Source organism: Periophthalmus magnuspinnatus, chromosome 22 (genome assembly GCF_009829125.3).
Source record: "Periophthalmus magnuspinnatus isolate fPerMag1 chromosome 22, fPerMag1.2.pri, whole genome shotgun sequence".
Classification (NCBI taxonomy): Eukaryota; Metazoa; Chordata; class Actinopteri; order Gobiiformes; family Gobiidae; genus Periophthalmus; species Periophthalmus magnuspinnatus.
The window spans coordinates 3,476,520-3,496,163 of NC_047147.1; the positions used below are offsets into that span (position 1 = coordinate 3,476,520).

Genomic DNA, 19,644 nt, shown 5'->3' on the forward strand with positions numbered 1-19,644 from the left:
CACAGAGACAGCCAGGGCCGGAGCACGACGGGACCAGGGACAGGACCAGGGAGGACCCAGCAGGAGTAATCCAGAGAGCGGGAGCCAGGGCCGGAGACGGGAAGCAAGCCGTAGACCAAGATGGGACAGGAGGCAAGGCAGAGGGGTGGACTATACCGGAGCTGGAGCGCAGAGGCAGGAGCAGGAACGAGCAAGAGCGGGAATCTGGAAGGTGGCAAAAATCCAATGAATAACAGGCAGACAGGTAACAAAATGCAAAAACTAAGCTGGAGCATTCACATTGACACGCGGACGGTCTGGCTCCGAGTGTCTTTTGCCGAGCCCTCAAATACTCGGCAGCAGGTAGAGGTAATTGTGCTGAAGCGCTCCAGGTGTGAACTCCACCCAGCTCCAAGCAGACAGGTAGGGGAGGGTGAGAGAGCACAGGAGGACAAATAATGCAGGCCCCATGACAGTACCCCCCCCCTAAGGGCCACCTCCACCATGTCGGGGTCCAGAATACGTGCCCTGGGCACCCGGGATCGTTCCTCCGGACCGTAACCTTCCCAATCCATGAGATACTGGAGACCCCTACCACGGCGACGGACGTCGATAAGGCGGCAGATGGTGAACGCCGGGTGGCCGTCGATAACCCAGGCGGGTGGTGGGGGATCAGCCGGAGGGCACAGTTCGCTGGTCCGGACTGGCTTGACCTGGGAGACGTGGAATGTTGGATGGATCCAGAGAGACGGGGGCAACTGGAGTCGTACAGTGGACGGATTTATGACTCTGGTAATCTTAAATGGCCCCAGGAATCGGGGAGAATGCTTGCGGGAGTCAGTCTTCAATGGGATGTTTTTTGAAGAGAGCCAAACCATTTGGCCAGGTTGGTATGGGCCGGGATGCGGTGACGATCCGCCGCTGCCTTGGTGCGCGCCCCGGCTCGAAGGAGGGCAGCCCTGGTCTTATTCCAGACTTGATGGCAGCGTTGGAGGTGATGCTGGACGGACGGGGCCGTGAGGTCTCTCTCCTCTGTGGGAAAGAGCGGAGGCTGGTATCCAAGGGACGCTTGGAAAGGGGACATGCCGAATTATGAGCATACTCAATCCAGGGCAGGTGAGAACTCCAGGCTGCGGGATTTGCAGAGACCGTACACCGAAGGGCTGATTCCAGGTCCTGATTAGCCCGCTTCAAATCGGGGACAAACAGTTTACCAGGTGGGTCGTTGGTCTGGGCCTCTCGGATAGTGTCCTCTATTTCCCAATGGACCGCTACGATAACACAGGAAGGAGGGATGATGGTCTCTGCGTAGGCCGGGCTGTCTTCCAGGGTGAACTGGCGGGAAAGGGCGTCCGGTTTGACATTCCGAGATCCGGGACGGTAGGTAAGGATAAAGTTGAAACGGCTAAAGAACAGGGACCAACAAACCTGACGGGAGTTTAGATAAATCTCTGGAGCTGCTTGCGATTGGTCGGGATGGGCCAATCCGTGACTGCCTGAATCTTCTCCGGGTCTGCTTTTACTTGGCCCCGCCCCACTATGAAGCCCAAAAAACTGACCTCCTCCACGTGAAACTCGCACTTTTCAGCTTTCACGAACAGCTTGTTCTCTAGGAGGCACTGTAGGACCTGGTGCACATGAAGGCGATGCTCCTGAGGGGACTGGGGAAAAAAATCAAAATATCCAGGTACACAAAAACAAAGCGGTTTAAAAAGTCATGAAGAACGTCATTAATAAGGGCCTGGAACACAGCGGGGGCATTAGTAAGACCAAAAGGGATCACCAGGTACTCGAAGTGGCCAAGGGGGGGTCTTAAAGGCCATCTTCCACTCGTCTCCTTCCCTTATGCCCACCAGGTGGTATGCGTTCCGTAAATCTAGTTTTGAAAATATGGTGGCTCCATGGAGAGGAGTGAAGGCGGAATCCAGTAAGGGTAACGGGTACTTGTTCTTGACCGTTATGTTGTTTAGGCCCTGGTAATCAATGCAGGGCCACAGAGACTTGTCCTTTTTGGCCACAAAGAAGAACCCTGCACCTACCGGGGAAGAAGACGGACGTATGATTCCGGCACCCAGGGAACCAATGATATATTCCTCCATGGACTCTCGTTCGGGCTTAGACAGGTTATACAGCCGACTAGAGGGTAAGGGAGCGCCTGGCAGGAGATCTATGGCGCAGTCATACGGGCGGGGCGGGGGTAAGGAAAGTGCTCTGCTCTTGCTAAAGACCTCCGTGAGGTCGTGATACTCCGCCGGAGACAGGTTGGGGACGTCCGGGGGCGGACCGGGAGTGGAGCCGGCCCCCTGGCGGGAGGTAGGGCGGACTGAGACACTGGGCGTGGCACTTGGGGCTCCATCCCGAAACTCTACCCCGGGCCCAATCAAAGACGGGGTTATGTGTCCGTAGCCAGGGGTAGCCTAAAACCAGCGGGGAGGCAGAGGAGGAAAGAAGATGGAACCGCCGGGTCTCACGGTGGTTGCCGTACAAAACCACGGGGACAACTATACTTTATATTTACTTTTTAAATGTTCCATCTTGAACATTTTTGTAAATTGTAGTAGTTTGTGCTTTTTGTAATTACCTTCATAGATAGACTTATGTTAATAAACCTCCTCAGTTGCAATAGTCTGATAAATATTGAATTTGTCGCGATACAGTAGCTGTGCACGGGCATTTGTTTGCATTTTTATCACTGAAATACAATAATGAGTTAAATGTGATGTGCCTTTAAATGTGAAGTTGTAATCTGTTTATTTATTTATTTTCTTGCTAATACTTTATTGAACAAAGTTTTATTTCCAAGTTTGAGAAGCGTGTTTCTCTCCGTGCGCGCTCCTTCTAGCCATACGCAGTGACGTAATGACTGGAGAGCCAATGAGCGACCCGTATTTTGTTTACGCGGAAGTGCTATGGCGGACGCGCTGAAGAAAAGTGGAGACGCTGCAGCTCCAAACCAGAGCAGACAAATGTCTACTTTTAGAGACTGTGTGGCCGAGATGTTGGGAGAATTAGCGGAATTTGGGAAAGAGGTTGGTCAGCTGTGTTTAATTCACGTAGAACAGAGTACTGTCAATATTTAGGTCATCTGCTAACCGCACATGCTAATGTTTTTACCATTCATCCCATTCATTTATTGTTAAACAGCAGGCATTTACATTTTAACGATATTCTGATAATTGACTCAAATACTTATTAAATATGGATTTTTTTTTTAAATCATATGTCTTATGAAGTAGTAACACGTGTTTTTCAAAAAATCACTTGGTCTTGGCATGATCTTTGTGTTTGGTAAAGGCTTTGTAGTTACTATAGAATAAAATAAGTACGACTAAACTGCAGTAAAATGGAGTTTTCTGTACATTTTTAAATCGATCAGTTTGAATTGAGTAAAATAGAATAAACTAACAAAAACGATAATTTACTGAGTAGTTTAAGCAATGGAATAAAAATAATTCAGTTTTTTTACTTGTCTACTTCATAAATACGGTAGGGCACAGTAACGGAATCTGTTTTATTTATTTTAGCTCAAATTTGGAGACGCTGCTTTGAAAATCCATGTCCAGTTGGATTCTGTGGACCTTCACTCCTCTTCAGCTGCTCATGTTTACAGCTGTTTACAACAGCACATCTCAAAACTGCAGGTAACATGAGTGTGTCACAGTTTTAGTCATTCTAGTATACATTTATATGCAGTAATTTGCTCATTTTATGAACATAATTAAATGTGTTAATTGTGTGTTAATATTAGTTGATATGTATGCATTATACAAACAGCTTTGACATGATAAGGAATGCTTTTTTTTTTTTTTTTAAAGTAATTATACATTATTTTCCATTTCCAAGTAGGACATTTCCTTACCTTCATTTAGAAAATGTAAATGACATTGTTTTGCTTCAACATTATATCAAATATTTTGCCATAAAGAAAGAAGTTACCAGTTTATTTTTGCTCAAAAACTGTTCACACTGTTCAATAACCTGTATTGCATTGACAATACTGAATCTAATAATGTACTAAAAAAGCTCATTGTTTTGAGTTGAACTGAGTAACATAATTTTATCTCACAAAAACAGTAGGGATGTTCTGATACTGATGTTGATACTTTGGCTTCAAGTATCTGCCGAGCCCCAATATCAACTGATACCAGGGCAGAGACTGAAATTATAATTAATCTCCTTTAAACATAAACCTTATAAGGTAAAAAAAAAAAATCCAAATGTGTTTTTAACCGCAGAACAGCTTTGTAAATATAAAAGTTTAATATTGTGAGACGTTTTTGGCTAACATTGGCCAGTAAATGGGATTACACCAATGTATAGGCCAAAATGGGCTGACAGCCGACATCCAGTACACCAAAATGTTCAATATTCATGCATCCCTAAAAAAATAATGATTCGAATTATTATTGGTTCAGACACAAAAATCTGTAAATTAGGTTTTGGTTCATATATAATTGTTTAAACTTTATTTTGATCGCATACGACTTTTTTTTTTTTGCATGTTTTTAGGCTGTTTCGAAAAGCCTGAAGTCAGTGCTGGACTCCAACACGAGCAGCTCATCGACGGCAGACAAAGCATCTGAAGACGGCATTACATCACTCCCACTTAAACCGCAGATTTCCTTTCCCTCGGATCCTCCCCTCTCCGTCGCCGTGGAGAGCCAAAGCGATGATGTCATGGTCCAGATCCGTGCCGGGAAGTCGGAGGTGGGTGTCGTCTGTCCGTCAGCTGTTCAGGCAGTCGGACTTCTGAAAAACCCCACTTTACTTTATGTCAAGCCAATGAATAATCGTTAGTAATTGCAGCAGAGGATGTGCACATGAGGAGACTGGGATCTGATAAGCCAAGTTGGGCATAGAATATAAGGAGTCCTCTGGTTGTGAGATGGGCCGAGCGGAGCATCGGTGGAGGGCTTTGAGAGAGAGCCAGGCTCTTGATGCCTGATGAAGTGGATGCTCATTACTCTGAGATTGCATGTGGATGAAGGACAAGAGGCCCTATTCTGTTGTGCATTTATTTTGGTAGCCAAGCAAACAGTATTCATATTTCTCCCACGTGATGACAGCTTGCAATTCAACTTTTTTTGGCCACCTGTAAAAGTGCTGCTGTGGCTGTGTGTCTCGTAGCATTTAATGTAAATTGCTTTGTGGTGTTTGTCCCTGGCCATTATGATGAAGTGGCTCAAAACGCATGAATGCATTCTTGACACCTATCAGCAGGCCATCAGAGCATTACATCTTATTATGCCTGTTGTCTGTTCTTTGTAATCCCCAGATCGAGCGGAGAATATCTGCATTTATGGAGCGCAAGCAGATGGAGATCAATGAAAACAATGTACGAGAGTTTTGCAACGTGATCGACTGCAATCAGGGTGAGAATGGAGCGGGGGGATACGAGGGGATATGGGGGGGAGGGCAGGGGGGCGCGCAGCTCAGATTGCCAATGTTTGGGAGAGAGCTGATTTCCACAGGCGAGAGGTCAGGCTGAACTGCTGCAGGAGTGGGCTGAAGGAGCTAACACTCTGGGCCTCAAAGCACCACCGGCTCCGTCCAGAAAAACAGCCGCGCACACAGGCCTTTGAATCCCAGCACTCTTAACACAGCCAGTAATAGAAATCAGGGCACGCTAATGGCAGCCCTCACAAGTGACACGTATACATTTTTCCTAAATGCATTTAATTAGGCTTTTGCATCGGTCTGATTACGTTTCAAATGTCTCTTCTTTAGAAAACAGCTGCGCCAGAACCGATGCTGTGTTCACGCCGTATCCCGGCTTTAAAAGCCACGTCAAAGGTAAGACACATGTTTTCTGCAAATGTCAATGTGACATTTTAGGCAGACTTGTTTTCACAATTGTGTTTCATCATTTTTTAAATGAGACATAATTATGACCAATCACAGGCCAGTAATACCACGACTGATTACGAGACTTAAGATATGCAGATTTACATGGATATTTGTTATTGTCTAATGCGGTGTTTGGGCCAGTCTGTTTATTGGCTCTCTATAAAAGGTTACTTTGGGCCATAGTCCCATCAACAGCTTGTCATGCAGCCTATGGAAAGACACAGCACATAACCTTCACCTGTGCATTTACATTACATCACTCTTTACTTGTAGAGTTCAGTTGTGTTTTGGTTTAGTTTATTAAGCTCCCCATTATCTACTGTGGTTCATACCTAGTCTCCTTTTGAAATGTTAAAGTGGCTGTTGCTCGGCCTATCACTACATCCACTTGTCATTCAGTATCTGCAGATGAAGAGTATTTTTTCAGGCTCAATATTTATTGCATGTACTTTTCTTTGCACTAGTGGGGAACTGTTTAAAAACTACATTTTATGCTACATAATATTTGAGTTGTCAATGGTCCTTACATGACACATTATAGATACTAGAACTAAACTACTTTTGTTTCATTGCACTATTTATACATTGCTGGCCACATTATATTTAAAATGATTCACTTAGAAAAAGGTTTATTTATTTCATTATCCTGTTTTAATCTTATTGTGAAAGTGTTATAAATTAATTTCAATATTATCTTTTGTTTTGATATTTTCAGAATAAATATATCACACTTCTAAATATGTAATCGTGACAAGCCGACCTGCTGCTAATCTTACACTGCCTCTTCTTGTCTCCAGTGACTCGTGTGGTGAACACTTACGGCCCCCAGACTCTAATGGGGTCGAATCCCTCAGACCTACAGCAAGCACAGGGCTCGGCTCTACCTCAGGACTGTGGAAACTCTGCCATAGAAGAACGACTCCAAAACATCGAGGAGCATCTCAAACTGCCTTCAGGTCAGTAACAGTGCTCCACTCTTTGTCAGTGCTGAAAGCTGTGGCCTTTTCATTTGATTCATTAGATTAATTGCCTTAGCATTGTAATGGAAGTGCTCTGAAATGAAACGGCTGTTACGACACCATTTTATGAACAATTTATCAGTAAGTATTTTAGACCTTGAATACAGTGGAGCAGGTGATGTGTCATTGGTAGTAAAGTGAATAGAAATAGAATCCACTAATGCTTCCATTGTATTGAAGACTGAAAGAAAATGAAAGAATAAAACTCCCGAAAGGTAACTGTGCTGTTTGTTTAATATGCTATATCATACCATAGTGAAGGTTTACAAAACACTACAAAACACCTTTATCAGTGAGTTGTGTTGTTGTGGCAAAATTCTAATAATAATTTGATATCCAGATACGAAATCATTCTTCTTTCTTTTTCTTGTCTGAAGTAGTTTTAGATGTCATCCATGCATGTATCGAGCTGTATCTTTCACAAGTATAAGACACATATACTAGTACACACCCATGGACCACTATGAACCTACTGGACACTGAGGAATTATAAGACACATGGGAATAGAAAACAAAGTACCAACATTTAATCTGGAACATCACATTCTACTGTCTAAAGAAAGAGTATTTTTATTATCATCATCGTGGTATCAGAATCTATTGAGTATCTAGTCAATCTTTAGTATCAAAATCAAGTTTAAAATTTTAGCATCATGATAGCATTATTGTGCAGTAGTTAGCAGCGGGATGCACTCTCATTGTGTTGTGGCAGAGCTCTGAAGGGGGAGTGACTTAGCTGTCTTTTGTCAAGTACAGACATAATAAACAGTATTTGTGCTCCCTCTTTGCCCCTGTCCCTGTCCACAGCCGGACCTGTTCCTCTCAGTGTTTACCACAGGATAAAGAAAGTGGAGGACCGCATTCTGGAGCTGGAGGGGCTGTCTCCTGAGTACTTCCAGTCCACGGTGAGAGAGAGGCGGCTCTGAAAAGGCAGCCATCTTAATTAACAACACGGCTCCACTGGCCACAAGTACCTTTTGGGGAAAATGTCAGATTACGGTTTGTTAAGAATTATTGAAGCACTTAAATACAATTATTTCCTCTTACCTTAGGAACAAAGTGAAGTAATTGGGACCTGTTTTTTGGCTGGAAGTTAAAAATAGCTTAAGCTGAAGGTGATGACCTAATTTTGAGCCTAGTGTTTGATAATTTTGAAGATTGGAGGTGATAAAAGTAGTAAGAGAAACCTCACTTTGCTGTCTCAAAGGTTGATAGGTTTAAAATTGTTAAAAATGAAGGTGGTGGTGGTCACTCAAAAGTTGCTGCTATCTAACTCTGTTTGAAATTGCAGCAGCTGTTTTGGTAGTTCGAGTCCCACTCTTAGCAAATACATTGTGCTGTTGTGTCCTTGAGCAAGACACTTTACACACCTTGCCACCTTCTGTTGTATTGATGTACCCACCTTAAATCCAAAGTTGATGGGACAGATAGAATCCTGAACAAGAGGGTGTTTGATAGGTTGGTTAGCTGATTTATATTGTATTAAAAAAGTAAGTTATCTTTTGTAACTTGGTCACTTTTTGTACAGTTTTATTTTAGTTGTTAAGAGATTGTATTTAGGGTTGCACACTATTTGAAAGTTTAAAATAAGAAAATTTATATTTATGTTATATTATAATGAGTTTGCTATTCCTAACAGTCATTTAAGTTTTGTCCTTATTTACAACCACAAGCTAGCAAAACTGTTAAACTGGTCGCTCCTCACTTGTGGTAAATCAGAGCGACGTTGCTGTCACAGACTGTATAAAGAAGTGGACTAAGTGAGTGTGACATCCACAGCGTTCGGCTCCAGTCAAATGAAGTTCATCGAGGCTAGAGCAGTTAAAGGGGCCAATTTGGAGCCCAGTCCCATATTTGGAATTCCAACCACGAGTGTCATAGCAAGCAAAGAGCCAATACAGAGCCAGGCTGTAGATGGTAACGCCCCTTCCCACTCACACTGCTGTTTTAGTAGTGAGCGGCCACTTAGCAATGCTGTCAATCAAACCTGTTGCTGCAGTGATTTATTATTAATGTTATTAATGTTCATATCTTGATTTACAGACACAATAGTGAAATAAAAACCCCAGGATCATGTAGAGCGGGTTAATACGAACATTTAAGACCAAAATGACGAGTCTGACAGCAGCAGTTACAGAGAGAGGGGACACAGTTTTTCAAGTTGATGGAGCCAGACGCGCACCCATGATAACTTCCTGTTTGGAACATAGTGGATGACAGGTTAGCTATGTCCATTTACATATATACATAGTCTATGGTTGCTATGGTAGTTAACAGCTAATGCCACTGTTTGCTGGGACACAGACTGCAGTACTAATCCAAGCTAGCTAACAATAGATAGCTAATTGTAACTCCTTGTTTTAGTGCGTACTTAAAGGGTAAAACCAGGGCCTCTTTCTTTGTTTACGTTTACAAGGATTAGCTTCCAGTTTTGGGCCATTCAAATGTCAAGAGCAGGTGACTGTCTGTTCAAATCCCCACCAGAAGCAGCTGTGAATCTGAAGGGCAAACTAAGACTTACCCACTACAAAATGTCCAAAGTCTTAATACAAATAAATTGAACAATGTAACTTATGCAACCATACAGAAAATCAGTGTCGACACTCCCCTCTCACCTTGTCCTTATAGGCTTCATGAATGCTTCAGATTTAAAGTTTTTGTAAGTCAGGAGAGTGTGCAAAATGTTACTGCTTCATCAGATGGCAATTTTACTTGATTATCTCCATGGTGATGCCACCAGGCCAAGTTATAAATCACATCTGTGGAGAAGCGAGCTTGCTTGCAGTAAAAATGCATGTTTTCGAGTTTTGGGGAGTTTTTTTTTGCTAATGTCATACTGTGGAACATGCCAGACAAAGTGGTAACATCTCCATGAAGACGAGCAAGTTTTAAAGCATCCCAATAATGATTTTCAGTGCAAAAGAAGTGTGTTAAAGGTCTTATGTTATACAAATTTGACTCTTGTGAGGTTCATGACCTGTTCTAATGCTGTTACCTCCTCAAAAACAAACCTGGAGTTGTGTTTTGTTTCATTCACACATGTTTAACACACAAACCCTGCATATTTAGGCTGAATTCTTCTCTCAAACTGAAAACACTCTGTTCCACCTTGTGATGTCAACACTCTGTTCCACCTTGTGTTTTTCTCCACACACCTTCACTAAAATCATTTGGATCATTTCACCCCTGGAATTGCCAATCTCTACTGAATTAAAGGTAAAAGCAGCTGTTAACTTGAATACTACCACTTCATGACATCACAAGGTGGAACAGAAGCTTTGGAGATGTAGATAAACTAATAATGAACTGTTTGTCAAACATGTGTGAATGAAACAAAACACAACTCCAGGTCTGTTTTTGAGGTGGTAACAGGATTATAACACGACTTAAAGCTCACACGAGTCCATTTTGTGTAATATCGAGCTTTTAATCACAATTATTTTGGCTTGGATAATCGTGACACAAAATCTGAATATTGGCCCATGCCGACTTCAAAAAACCTTCATAATATTATGTATTTTTCTGTCATTTGTCCACTTCTCATTTTGTTATGCTGCCATGTTTGGGTCCTCTGACATCACTCCTTTTCTTTTGAAATCTCCATGACGATATTCGGTAGCGGCTCCACAGTCTCACGCACTGCACACACAAAGGTAATTTGGATCAGAGAGGGTCCAGTGCGTGTTTACAGATGAGACTGAGGGTGCTTGAGTTATACATGTCTCTCTCTCTCTCTTTTACCCAGCATGCAGCTCTCCACGCGCTTTTGACTTGGCACATTTTTGAGCAGAGGAAGTGGAGTGTCTTTGAATAAACTGATGGGGTCTTTTATATTCGGAGTGGCACTTTTTTCACCAGTTGCCTTTTTATCAAATTTTTTTTTTTTATATCAGAGATTCTAGGGTAGTTTGTTGTCGTTTCAAAGCACAGTGCGATTATGATCACAATTCCAAAAGTGATGAGGAGTTTTAAAGGGTAAATCTTTGTGTGAAATGAGAAATACTTGACTCAAACATGTTTTTAATATGGGTCAGAATCATAGTCTGTATATATAAATGGACATAGCTAACCTGCTGGCCGCCACGTTCCAAACAGGAAGTGGTCATGGGTACACTTCCGGCTCAATTGACTCTGGCTCTAATTCACTTTCTATTAAAAAACTGTGTCCCCTCTCTCTGTACCTGCTGCTGTCAGACTCATCATTTTGGTCTTAAATGTTCGTATTAACCCGCTCTACATGATTCTGGGGTTTTTATTTCACTATTGCGTCTGTAAATCAAGAAATGAACATTAATAACAGACAAATCAGGCGCCTTCTTTCCCTAAAGTCGCTCGTGCTAATGTTAGCAACAGGTTTGATTGACAGCATTGCTAAGCACCGCTCCGTGCTAAACCAGCAGTGCAGGCAGGTTATGGTATTATGCTCAACAGCCTCGCTCCAGATTGGCTCTTTGGTTGCTAAGATACTCGCAGTCAGAATTCCTGATATGGAACTCGGCTCCAAATTAGCCGCTATAATTGCTAGCCTCGATGAGCTTCATTTGGAGCTGAATACTGTGGGTGACGTCTCACTTACTTAGTCCACTTCTTCATACAGGCTATGGTGAAGACATTTGTCATTAAGCTAACAAGTAACATGCTAACGAACACTTCCTGATTATTGGACAGTAAATGCTTTTAAATTAGATGCAGACAACACGTGCAGACTTATTTTGACCTTATCACATACAGACCCTTTAAGTAACTGAATAAGTTTATGTAAATCAGACATATCCACCTCCTTGTTTATAAGTTGTCCTCAGTTTAGTGATGTTTTTGCTCTACACCAGTTATATAGCAAAATTACCGTGATGCAAGTACTTTTTTTAAATAAAATGAGTAAAAATCCAACCAGCTCTAAACCTGTGCCTAAACCAGGACTATCCAAGGTCCAAACCCTTTTCTAAGCTAATCGATCTTACCATTACAGCATTCCACCCACACCACATGTTGCTATTACTTCCAGTTTCTTAAGGCCTACTTCTATGGGCCTATTCATTCTTAAGTGTTTTCATAGCATTCCACTGGGATTGTTGGACATTGGTTTGATAAAGTTCTTTTGACTGCCCTTGAGAGGCTGAGTCCGCACTGTGCCGATGTTTAAGACCTCCTCTGCTCTTTTTCTCTCCTCTTTCTTAGACTCACCTGCACAAACGACCCAAGATCACACAGCCACAGGTGGGTAGGAATCTATATTATAAAGATTAGATTATTGTGAGTTATATACCTGTTTTTAAATGGTTTCCCTCTTGAAATGGTGTGTGTTCTATTTATTTCATGACATGATTTGAGCAGGTCTAACGCATACACCATAGCCTTATCTTAAGACATTATGCTGTTTTGGAGGTCTTTACTATTAAAATGTACACTTGTCTATTTATTTATTTATTCATCAAACCACAATATTAATCTTGATCTATTAACTACCTGTTGAAAACTGCAGAATTGAGCTCCCACCTCTTCATAGCAGCATTTAAAAAACCCAAAATCTATGATCCAGACTCTGAAATGTGTAAATTGTATGAAAAGAGAAGTAGGTGAAAACGGACATCTTTGCCTATGGTGTTCAGCGGTTACTGTGGTCACACGCTGTCAAAAACATAAATGTCAAAAACATTTAATTGCCTGAAACAAAAAAAAACTAAATTGATTTAAACAGAACATTTTCAGGAGCCTGTGATCAATCCGAGCATTTATGGTTCTGTGATCGTGATCTACTGAAAAACTGTTGGCTAACGCTAATGCTAGCTAGCTTGTGACTGTAATGTTATTTGAGAGGGACTTGTTTAACAGCACAAATCAGCTCACCTGTTGGAGTTCCAGGTAAGTCAGTTCTTTATGGTCAGATTGCATTAAAACAAGGCTCAGATTAAAGTTTCAGACAGAGTAGTGCCTACGATTAGATTCACACGCCCAGAGAATGCTGATTACATCAGCTGCAAAATATCAATTGCTGGGTTTCAGATGACATCACAACCTTCTGTATTTCAATAATATTTAACTCAGATTTGTGGAAACTAAAATTAATTTTGTTATAATGCTGTTTTTTGCTGTCACATAGAGACTTCATGGCTCTAGTCGCTGTAACATTTGGGCATTTACCTTTTGGACTTTTCATAGTAAAGTACAACATGATCGTCTCTTGCGCCCCCATCTGGGAGTATGACATCATCACATTCAAGAATCTGAACCAATACAAACACGGTATCATCAGCCATGTTTCAAAATGGCGGAGAATACTTAACATATAAACATTCTCGGTTCTCAACAGTGACCTCGATTCACACCATAATGAGTCATGTCCTTTTGGTTCTTCATTGAGCTTTCTTACAAATTTAAAATGTTAAAATTATATTGTTTTTTTGTTTGTTTTGAGTTCTGTGGTCACTTTAGTGTGATTTGATTGTTGATGGTATGTTCTGGTATGTTCTGCTCCTCAGTCCTGCAGCCTGACGGAGCTGGATGAGAAAATCAGTGTGGTGAAGGCGGCGCTGCTGAAGAAAGTGAGCGACTTTGGGGCTGGATACGGCTCGGACTGTGCTCTGTGAGAAACTGAAATTAATCCAAATGTGTTGTAGAGGGAGAACAAGATGGCTGCTTTTGTCTTATTATTTTTTGTTGTAACTGAAAGATTAGTTAATTCCTATCTGGATTTGTAAATAAATGTGATTTCTTTTGGATGCTTTCTCTCTGCCTGGTTATCTTTCCTACAAAAAAAAAATGTAGGCAGTATCATCCTGCTCCCTTACCAGTTATCAGTAGTAGTAGAAGTAGACTAAGTGAGTGTGACGTCACCCACAGCGTTCAGCTTCAGTCAAATGAAGCTCATCGAGGCTACAGCAGTTATAGGGGCTGATTTAGAGCTGAGTTTCATATTTGGAATTCCAACCACGAGTATCATAGCAACCAAAGAGCCAATCTGGAGGGAAGCTTAGCAGGCGCTTAGCAACAATGTCAATGTTATTAATGTTCATATCTTGATTCACAGACACAGTAGTGAAATAAAAACCCTAGTATCATGTAGAGCGGGTTAATACAAACATTTAAGACTAAAATGACGAGTCTGACAGCAGCAGTTACAGAGAGAGGGGACATAGTTTTTCCATGTAAAGTGAATTGGAGCCAGAGCCGATGGAGCTGGAAGTGCACCTATGCTCACTTCATATTTGGAGCACAGTAGCTAGCGAGTTAGCTATGTTCATTTACAATGCCTGGCCAAAAAAAAAAGTTGCCACCTGGATCACATCATTTTCACACATGGATTGTCCACCACAGAGTCCAGACCTTAACCCCATTGAGAATCTTTGGGATGTGCTGGAGAAGGCTTTGTGCAGAGGTCAGACTTTACCATCAACTAAACATCTTGGTGAAAAATGTATGGGACACTGGATGGAAATAAATCTTGTGACATTGCAGAAGTGAAATTGAAATAAAGCCACAGCAAATGTGTGCTGTAATCAAAGCTAAAGGCGGAACAACCAAATATTAGAGTTTGTGACCTTTTTTTGGTGGAGATTTTTTTTTTGTCCAGTCAGTGTATATACAGTCTATGGTGTAATCCCTTAATTTAAACAAAGACAGCAATAGATTTTTTTAATAGTATCCTCCAAATATTAAGGTAAAATCAGAGAACCTTCATTTGTTCCAATGTGGGAAAATTGCAGTGTTGCAACAACAGCTCAACAATAAGTAGCAGGTTCTGTCTCTACTGTGTATGGCACTTGATTCACATTATTACAGTTATCATGATGAAAGACGTCAGAGTGAAGTTTGAACCAAGAGGAACAGTAGAGTGTGTTCACTTTCCAACATTTGAGGATGGCATCATTCAGACACACACACATTCACATTCACATACACGTTCACACACACTTTCACACACCAGTGTACCCTCACTCAGGTCTGTGAGGTTGAATAAGGGGCCACTTTCCGAAGCTATTGTAAAAAAAAACTATTTGTTTATTTAAACTGCACTTTGGTTTCACGTGGATAGACTCAGTAATCACAGAGACATGAGCCATAAACCAGGTCAACAGTCAAAATAAATGTTATCAAGCTCACAAATGTAGTATCAACATGGCCGGACTACCAGCGGCCCCTGTCCACCTCCTTTGCTCTTTTAAAAGTCCTGGTTTTACCTATTGAACTCGTCTTTTGTCTTCTTTATGCTGGTACAGACAGACATTTTCCCATGATGCCTCAGTGTTCGGGTTAACTCATAATTGCCTTTGTGCGTGTGTCACGGTGTCAAACGCAGCGGCGGCTCATTTGGCGCTGGTTTGTTGGGTCTCCGGCGTGTTTTCCAAACAGAGCTTCAGTAATCAGGTCATTTGTGATAATGACAGACATTAGAGAGATGATCGCAGCGCAGCGAGCGGCCGCGCAAATCAGGTGCTCCGAGTATCTCACACACACACATACACACACACCCCTACGCACACACATACACACACATACATACAAACACACGCAAATCAGGTGCTTCTCCGAGTATCTCTCTCTCTCTCTCACACACACACACACACACACACCCACACACCCCTACACATACACACATATACACACACCTACGCACACACATATACACACACACACGCAAATCAGGTGCTCCGAGTATCTCTCACACACACATATGCACACACACCTACGCACACACATATACACACACATATAGACAAACACGCAAATCAGGTGCTGTGAGAGTATCTCTCTCGCACACACACACACACACACCCACCCACACCCGCACACACATATACAAACACGCAAATCAGGTGCTGTGAGAGTATCTCTCTCGCACACACACACACACACACACCCACCCACACCCGCACACACATATACAAACACGCAAATCAGGTGCTGCTCCGAGTAACTCTCACACACACACATTTACACACATGCACACACACGCACACATACACACACTCTAATCAGGTGCTTCTCCGAGTATCTCTCATGCACACACACGCACACACATACACACACACATATCAGGTGCTGCTCCGAGTATCTCATACACACACACACACACACACACACATGTGACAGGAGCAAACAGAAAGTTTGTCACACTGAAAAAGTTGGGCTTTGGTTATGGCTCATTTCTGTTTGAGGCTCCACCTGCTTGTAGCCACTGATGCTATAGTTTTGTCTGAAATGTTTCACAGTACACATTAAACATTACTATCTCTATGGAAACAAGTATTAGACTGCGCCAAGTCAAGTTATAGGTCAGATCTGTGGAGAGACAACCATACCCACAATAAGAACCCATGGGTTTCATTGTTTTTTGGAGCAATAAAAACCCATCGAGCTTAATAAATGCAAGACAGATAAGTTTAATGCAATAGTGTGCAACATTCCAGGAGGCAACAGGTGGCAGACCCTCGATCAGAAAAGTTATGCTATGCATCTTTAACACAGATGGAGCAGTAGTTAAAATGAATATAGGATAATGTTATTAATAGGAAAATCTGGATCTTGCCCCCCTTGTGGCAGTAAGACTCCACCTGCGGTTTACATGTGTGAAGCTCCTGTAGTATGGAGATCTAAACACTAAAACATCTGCATTTTGATATAATATTTTAAAGACAATTATTGGCTAAAATGAATGCATTTTTAAAACTGAATGTAAAAATATTTAGTCCATTCTGCAGCAACATCTTGTTAAAAATGGTGTGTTTGGGTAGTATATGCATAGAATATTTAAAAGTTGACTGGCAAATTGTTTTCTAGACAGATCTGTTTTTTTCAGCCCTGATGCAAAACTTCACTTGACAGTTTTAGCTCAACGATTTCCACACCTGATTCTTCCCTTATTTGACCCCAGTCTAATCAGATTTTTTTTATAACATATTGCAGTGTCTATAGGCTTCCAGACCTCCATCGAATACCCAAAGACGCAGCATCGACTTGTTTTGAAAGACCCACCATAGAGACCACCATAGAGACCACCATAGAGACCACCATAGAGACCACCATAGAGACCACCATAGACCCTGCATTATCTGTGTCTCCCAAAATACACCAGACCCAAAATGGCCGCTGCCCAAACTGCGATGTCTGCGAGCGCTGAGCAGCAGGTGCTTTGACAATGAGACCCAGGATGTATTTTTCCAGTCATTTCGCTCCGGCTTTAGCCAAAAGCGCTCATAACAGGAAAACAGGGTCTTTCTCACGCTTGGTAAAATGACTATAATTCCCGTTTCTTTTTGGGGCACAAGCGGTCTTTGTACACCATGTCAGGATTTATTTCAGAGCTGATTGATTGAGTGACCTGAATACAATGCCAGACATTGCATTGTGTTTTTTTTGCCAAAGATATTTCGTTCTCTGGAAATTGGGCTTTGCTTCCCTGTTTTTTTTTTTGTTTTTTTTTTCCAGGTGTAGCACTCTATCCCTCCAGCCCCTGTCCGTCTGTGGATGGTAGAATTGGAGCCAACAAGAAGCACAATTCAGCGGGGAAGGGAGCACTTGAGCTGTAAATCAGAACGAGGGTTAGCTGCATTGTTAGCGGCTAGCTTTTGTCTCAGCTACAGCCCCCTCCTGAAGGTTAATAGGGACAAATTGCAGCGAGTGTAACAAACGCATTATAGAGCAGCACAAAGGCTTGTATTTCGGGGCCGTGGATCCACCCATCCTCGGTCCATTGAAGGCAGCGCTGGGTTGGCGTCGGACTCAAGTGGCACACTAAATATCTCATTATCTTTACCCAGCCGCTGCTCTGCACAGCTCACAGGCTCCAGCGGCGGTATAGGAATATGTGCAGACAGGAGCCATGCAAATACAGACATGAATCATTTTAAACTGGGAAATTTAGACTAAAGTATTGTAGTATTGTGGTTATAGATTCATCCATCGACTCTATGATTAGGTCTAAACCAGAGCGAGAACAGGACTAAGTCAAGACTGAAAAGTACCGTATTTTCCGGACTATAACTCGCTTTTATTTTTCTTTTCATAGTTTGGCCGGGAGTGCGACTTATACTCAGACGTAACTTATGTGTGGAATATAATTCGCATCTGAGTGTATCATTTCACATTTTGGTTATGGTCCCACTGACAATCTGACAACCTAATTTTTTTTTCTTCATTATCCTGCATTTTTTGACTTATACTCCGGAACGACTTATAGTCCAGAAAATACGGTACTCAGGATCAATCTGAAAAGTCGTACGATGAATGTGTATTTAAGTATTATATTCTCAGATGCTTTTGATTTGAAATGTGTGTAGTATTGTTCAGTTTTAATTTCAGCTAGTTTCATAAAAACTATTAAAAAAAAAAAAAAAAAATCTAATTTGACTTAAGAATAACAAGCTAAAGTTTTGGTACAGGCTTTGTTTGTAATATGAGTTTTGTAATTGTCCCATGCACCTGCCCAGGAATACACATGGACAGCAGTAGCTCAATCGCTTCCAAATGATCTTTTATGGTCAAATTCAAGTCTGTCGTTCGACTGAAAACTTATTTTTTGTTGACTATGTCTCATACCTGGATGACAGAGATTACACAGAGATTTTTCATAGTCTCTAATATACCTACAATCTTTATAATCTATCTCCAAATGAATTTAGTCAAACACAGCTCAACTTTTTGGCTCTCCCTAAAGTCTTCTGGGACCAAACTCTCCCACCGTTTCCTTAGTCCTGTTCAAACTCTGCTGTTTTTCTCAAAGTCAGTTTGTCAGTGTCATTGGCGGAGGTTGGGTGGCCATCGTGTACCCTTTCAGCTCGCACAAAAGCCTACTTCCTCATTGACTCTTTCTAATTCCTGCCTGTCAATCAAATGGCGCTAATTTCATCCAATGTTTTCTTCTTTCTTTCAATCTTGGGAACCCCCCGCTCCCTCCTCCTCCTCCTCTTCTTCTTCTTTCTCAACCTCTTTCCCCAAAAGTCCAGGTTTCTTGTCTTTGGCTTTCTTGTGGGGTATTTTGTCAGTAGGGTTGGACAGACAAGATTCATATCCCATTCATATCTGGGAGAAGGTCTTTAATGGGCTCTTTTGCTGTGACTCGTCAGCTCCTGTCTTTCTTGTAGCTAGCTCGGTGTCAGGGAAGGAGTGTTGCTCGTTTGTGGCGTGGACAATGACACACAGCGCTACATCTCAACGTGCGAACAAAAGCTAGCAAATACGCTATTCACTCGCGCGGAACATTAAATTCTCACACATTTTGCACTCTTTTTTTCAGTTTTTTTCCCTCTCGTTGCTGGTTGTGTCTGAGTGCTGTGAAGGCTTATGGGGCTTGTAAAAGGGACCACCTGTTGGCACCCGGCCTGTTCTTCATTACCGGTGTGGTCCATTATGGCAGGATGATGAGTAGCGCGCAGGCTAACTTTGCGAAGTTAACCCCGCGCTACTCACCGCTATTTGTGTGGTTTTATTCATGCAGAGGAGGAAGCAGAGTTTGGAGAAAGATGTAATGGACGTGAAAAGGACAACGAGAAAAGAAAGAGAGACGCAGTAACTACAAGTCAAGTACTGTGATTAAAGCTGTTATATAATGTATGTGGATGGAGGTAACCCCAAGATCCCACTAGGACTAAACCAGGACTAAACCGGGACTAAACCGGGACTAAACCAGGACTAAACTGGGACTAAACTGGGACTAAACCAGAACAAAATGTACTAAATGTACAAGAAATAATTTTATACTCAAATATTAGTCCTGGTTACAACTGGATACAAAATGGACAGGAAGTACATTTTTTTAAAGTAGTATGATTTTTGGTACATAAATGTCCGGCATAACATTAGA

General features: G+C 42.0%; 1 protein-coding gene across 1 annotated transcript; it reads left to right on the forward strand.

Moving 5' to 3' along the window:
- Positions 1–2,885: 2,885 nt before the first annotated feature.
- On the forward strand, positions 2,886–13,480 carry mbip (MAP3K12 binding inhibitory protein 1). The gene is made up of 9 exons (XM_033988178.2): positions 2,886–3,008; positions 3,504–3,620; positions 4,489–4,686; positions 5,255–5,351; positions 5,707–5,772; positions 6,624–6,782; positions 7,653–7,750; positions 12,024–12,062; positions 13,325–13,480. The coding sequence occupies exons 1-9, from the start codon at positions 2,889–2,891 to the stop codon at positions 13,430–13,432; spliced, it is 1,002 nt and encodes a 333-aa protein (XP_033844069.1). The 5' UTR covers positions 2,886–2,888; the 3' UTR covers positions 13,433–13,480.
- Positions 13,481–19,644: the final 6,164 nt, after the last annotated feature.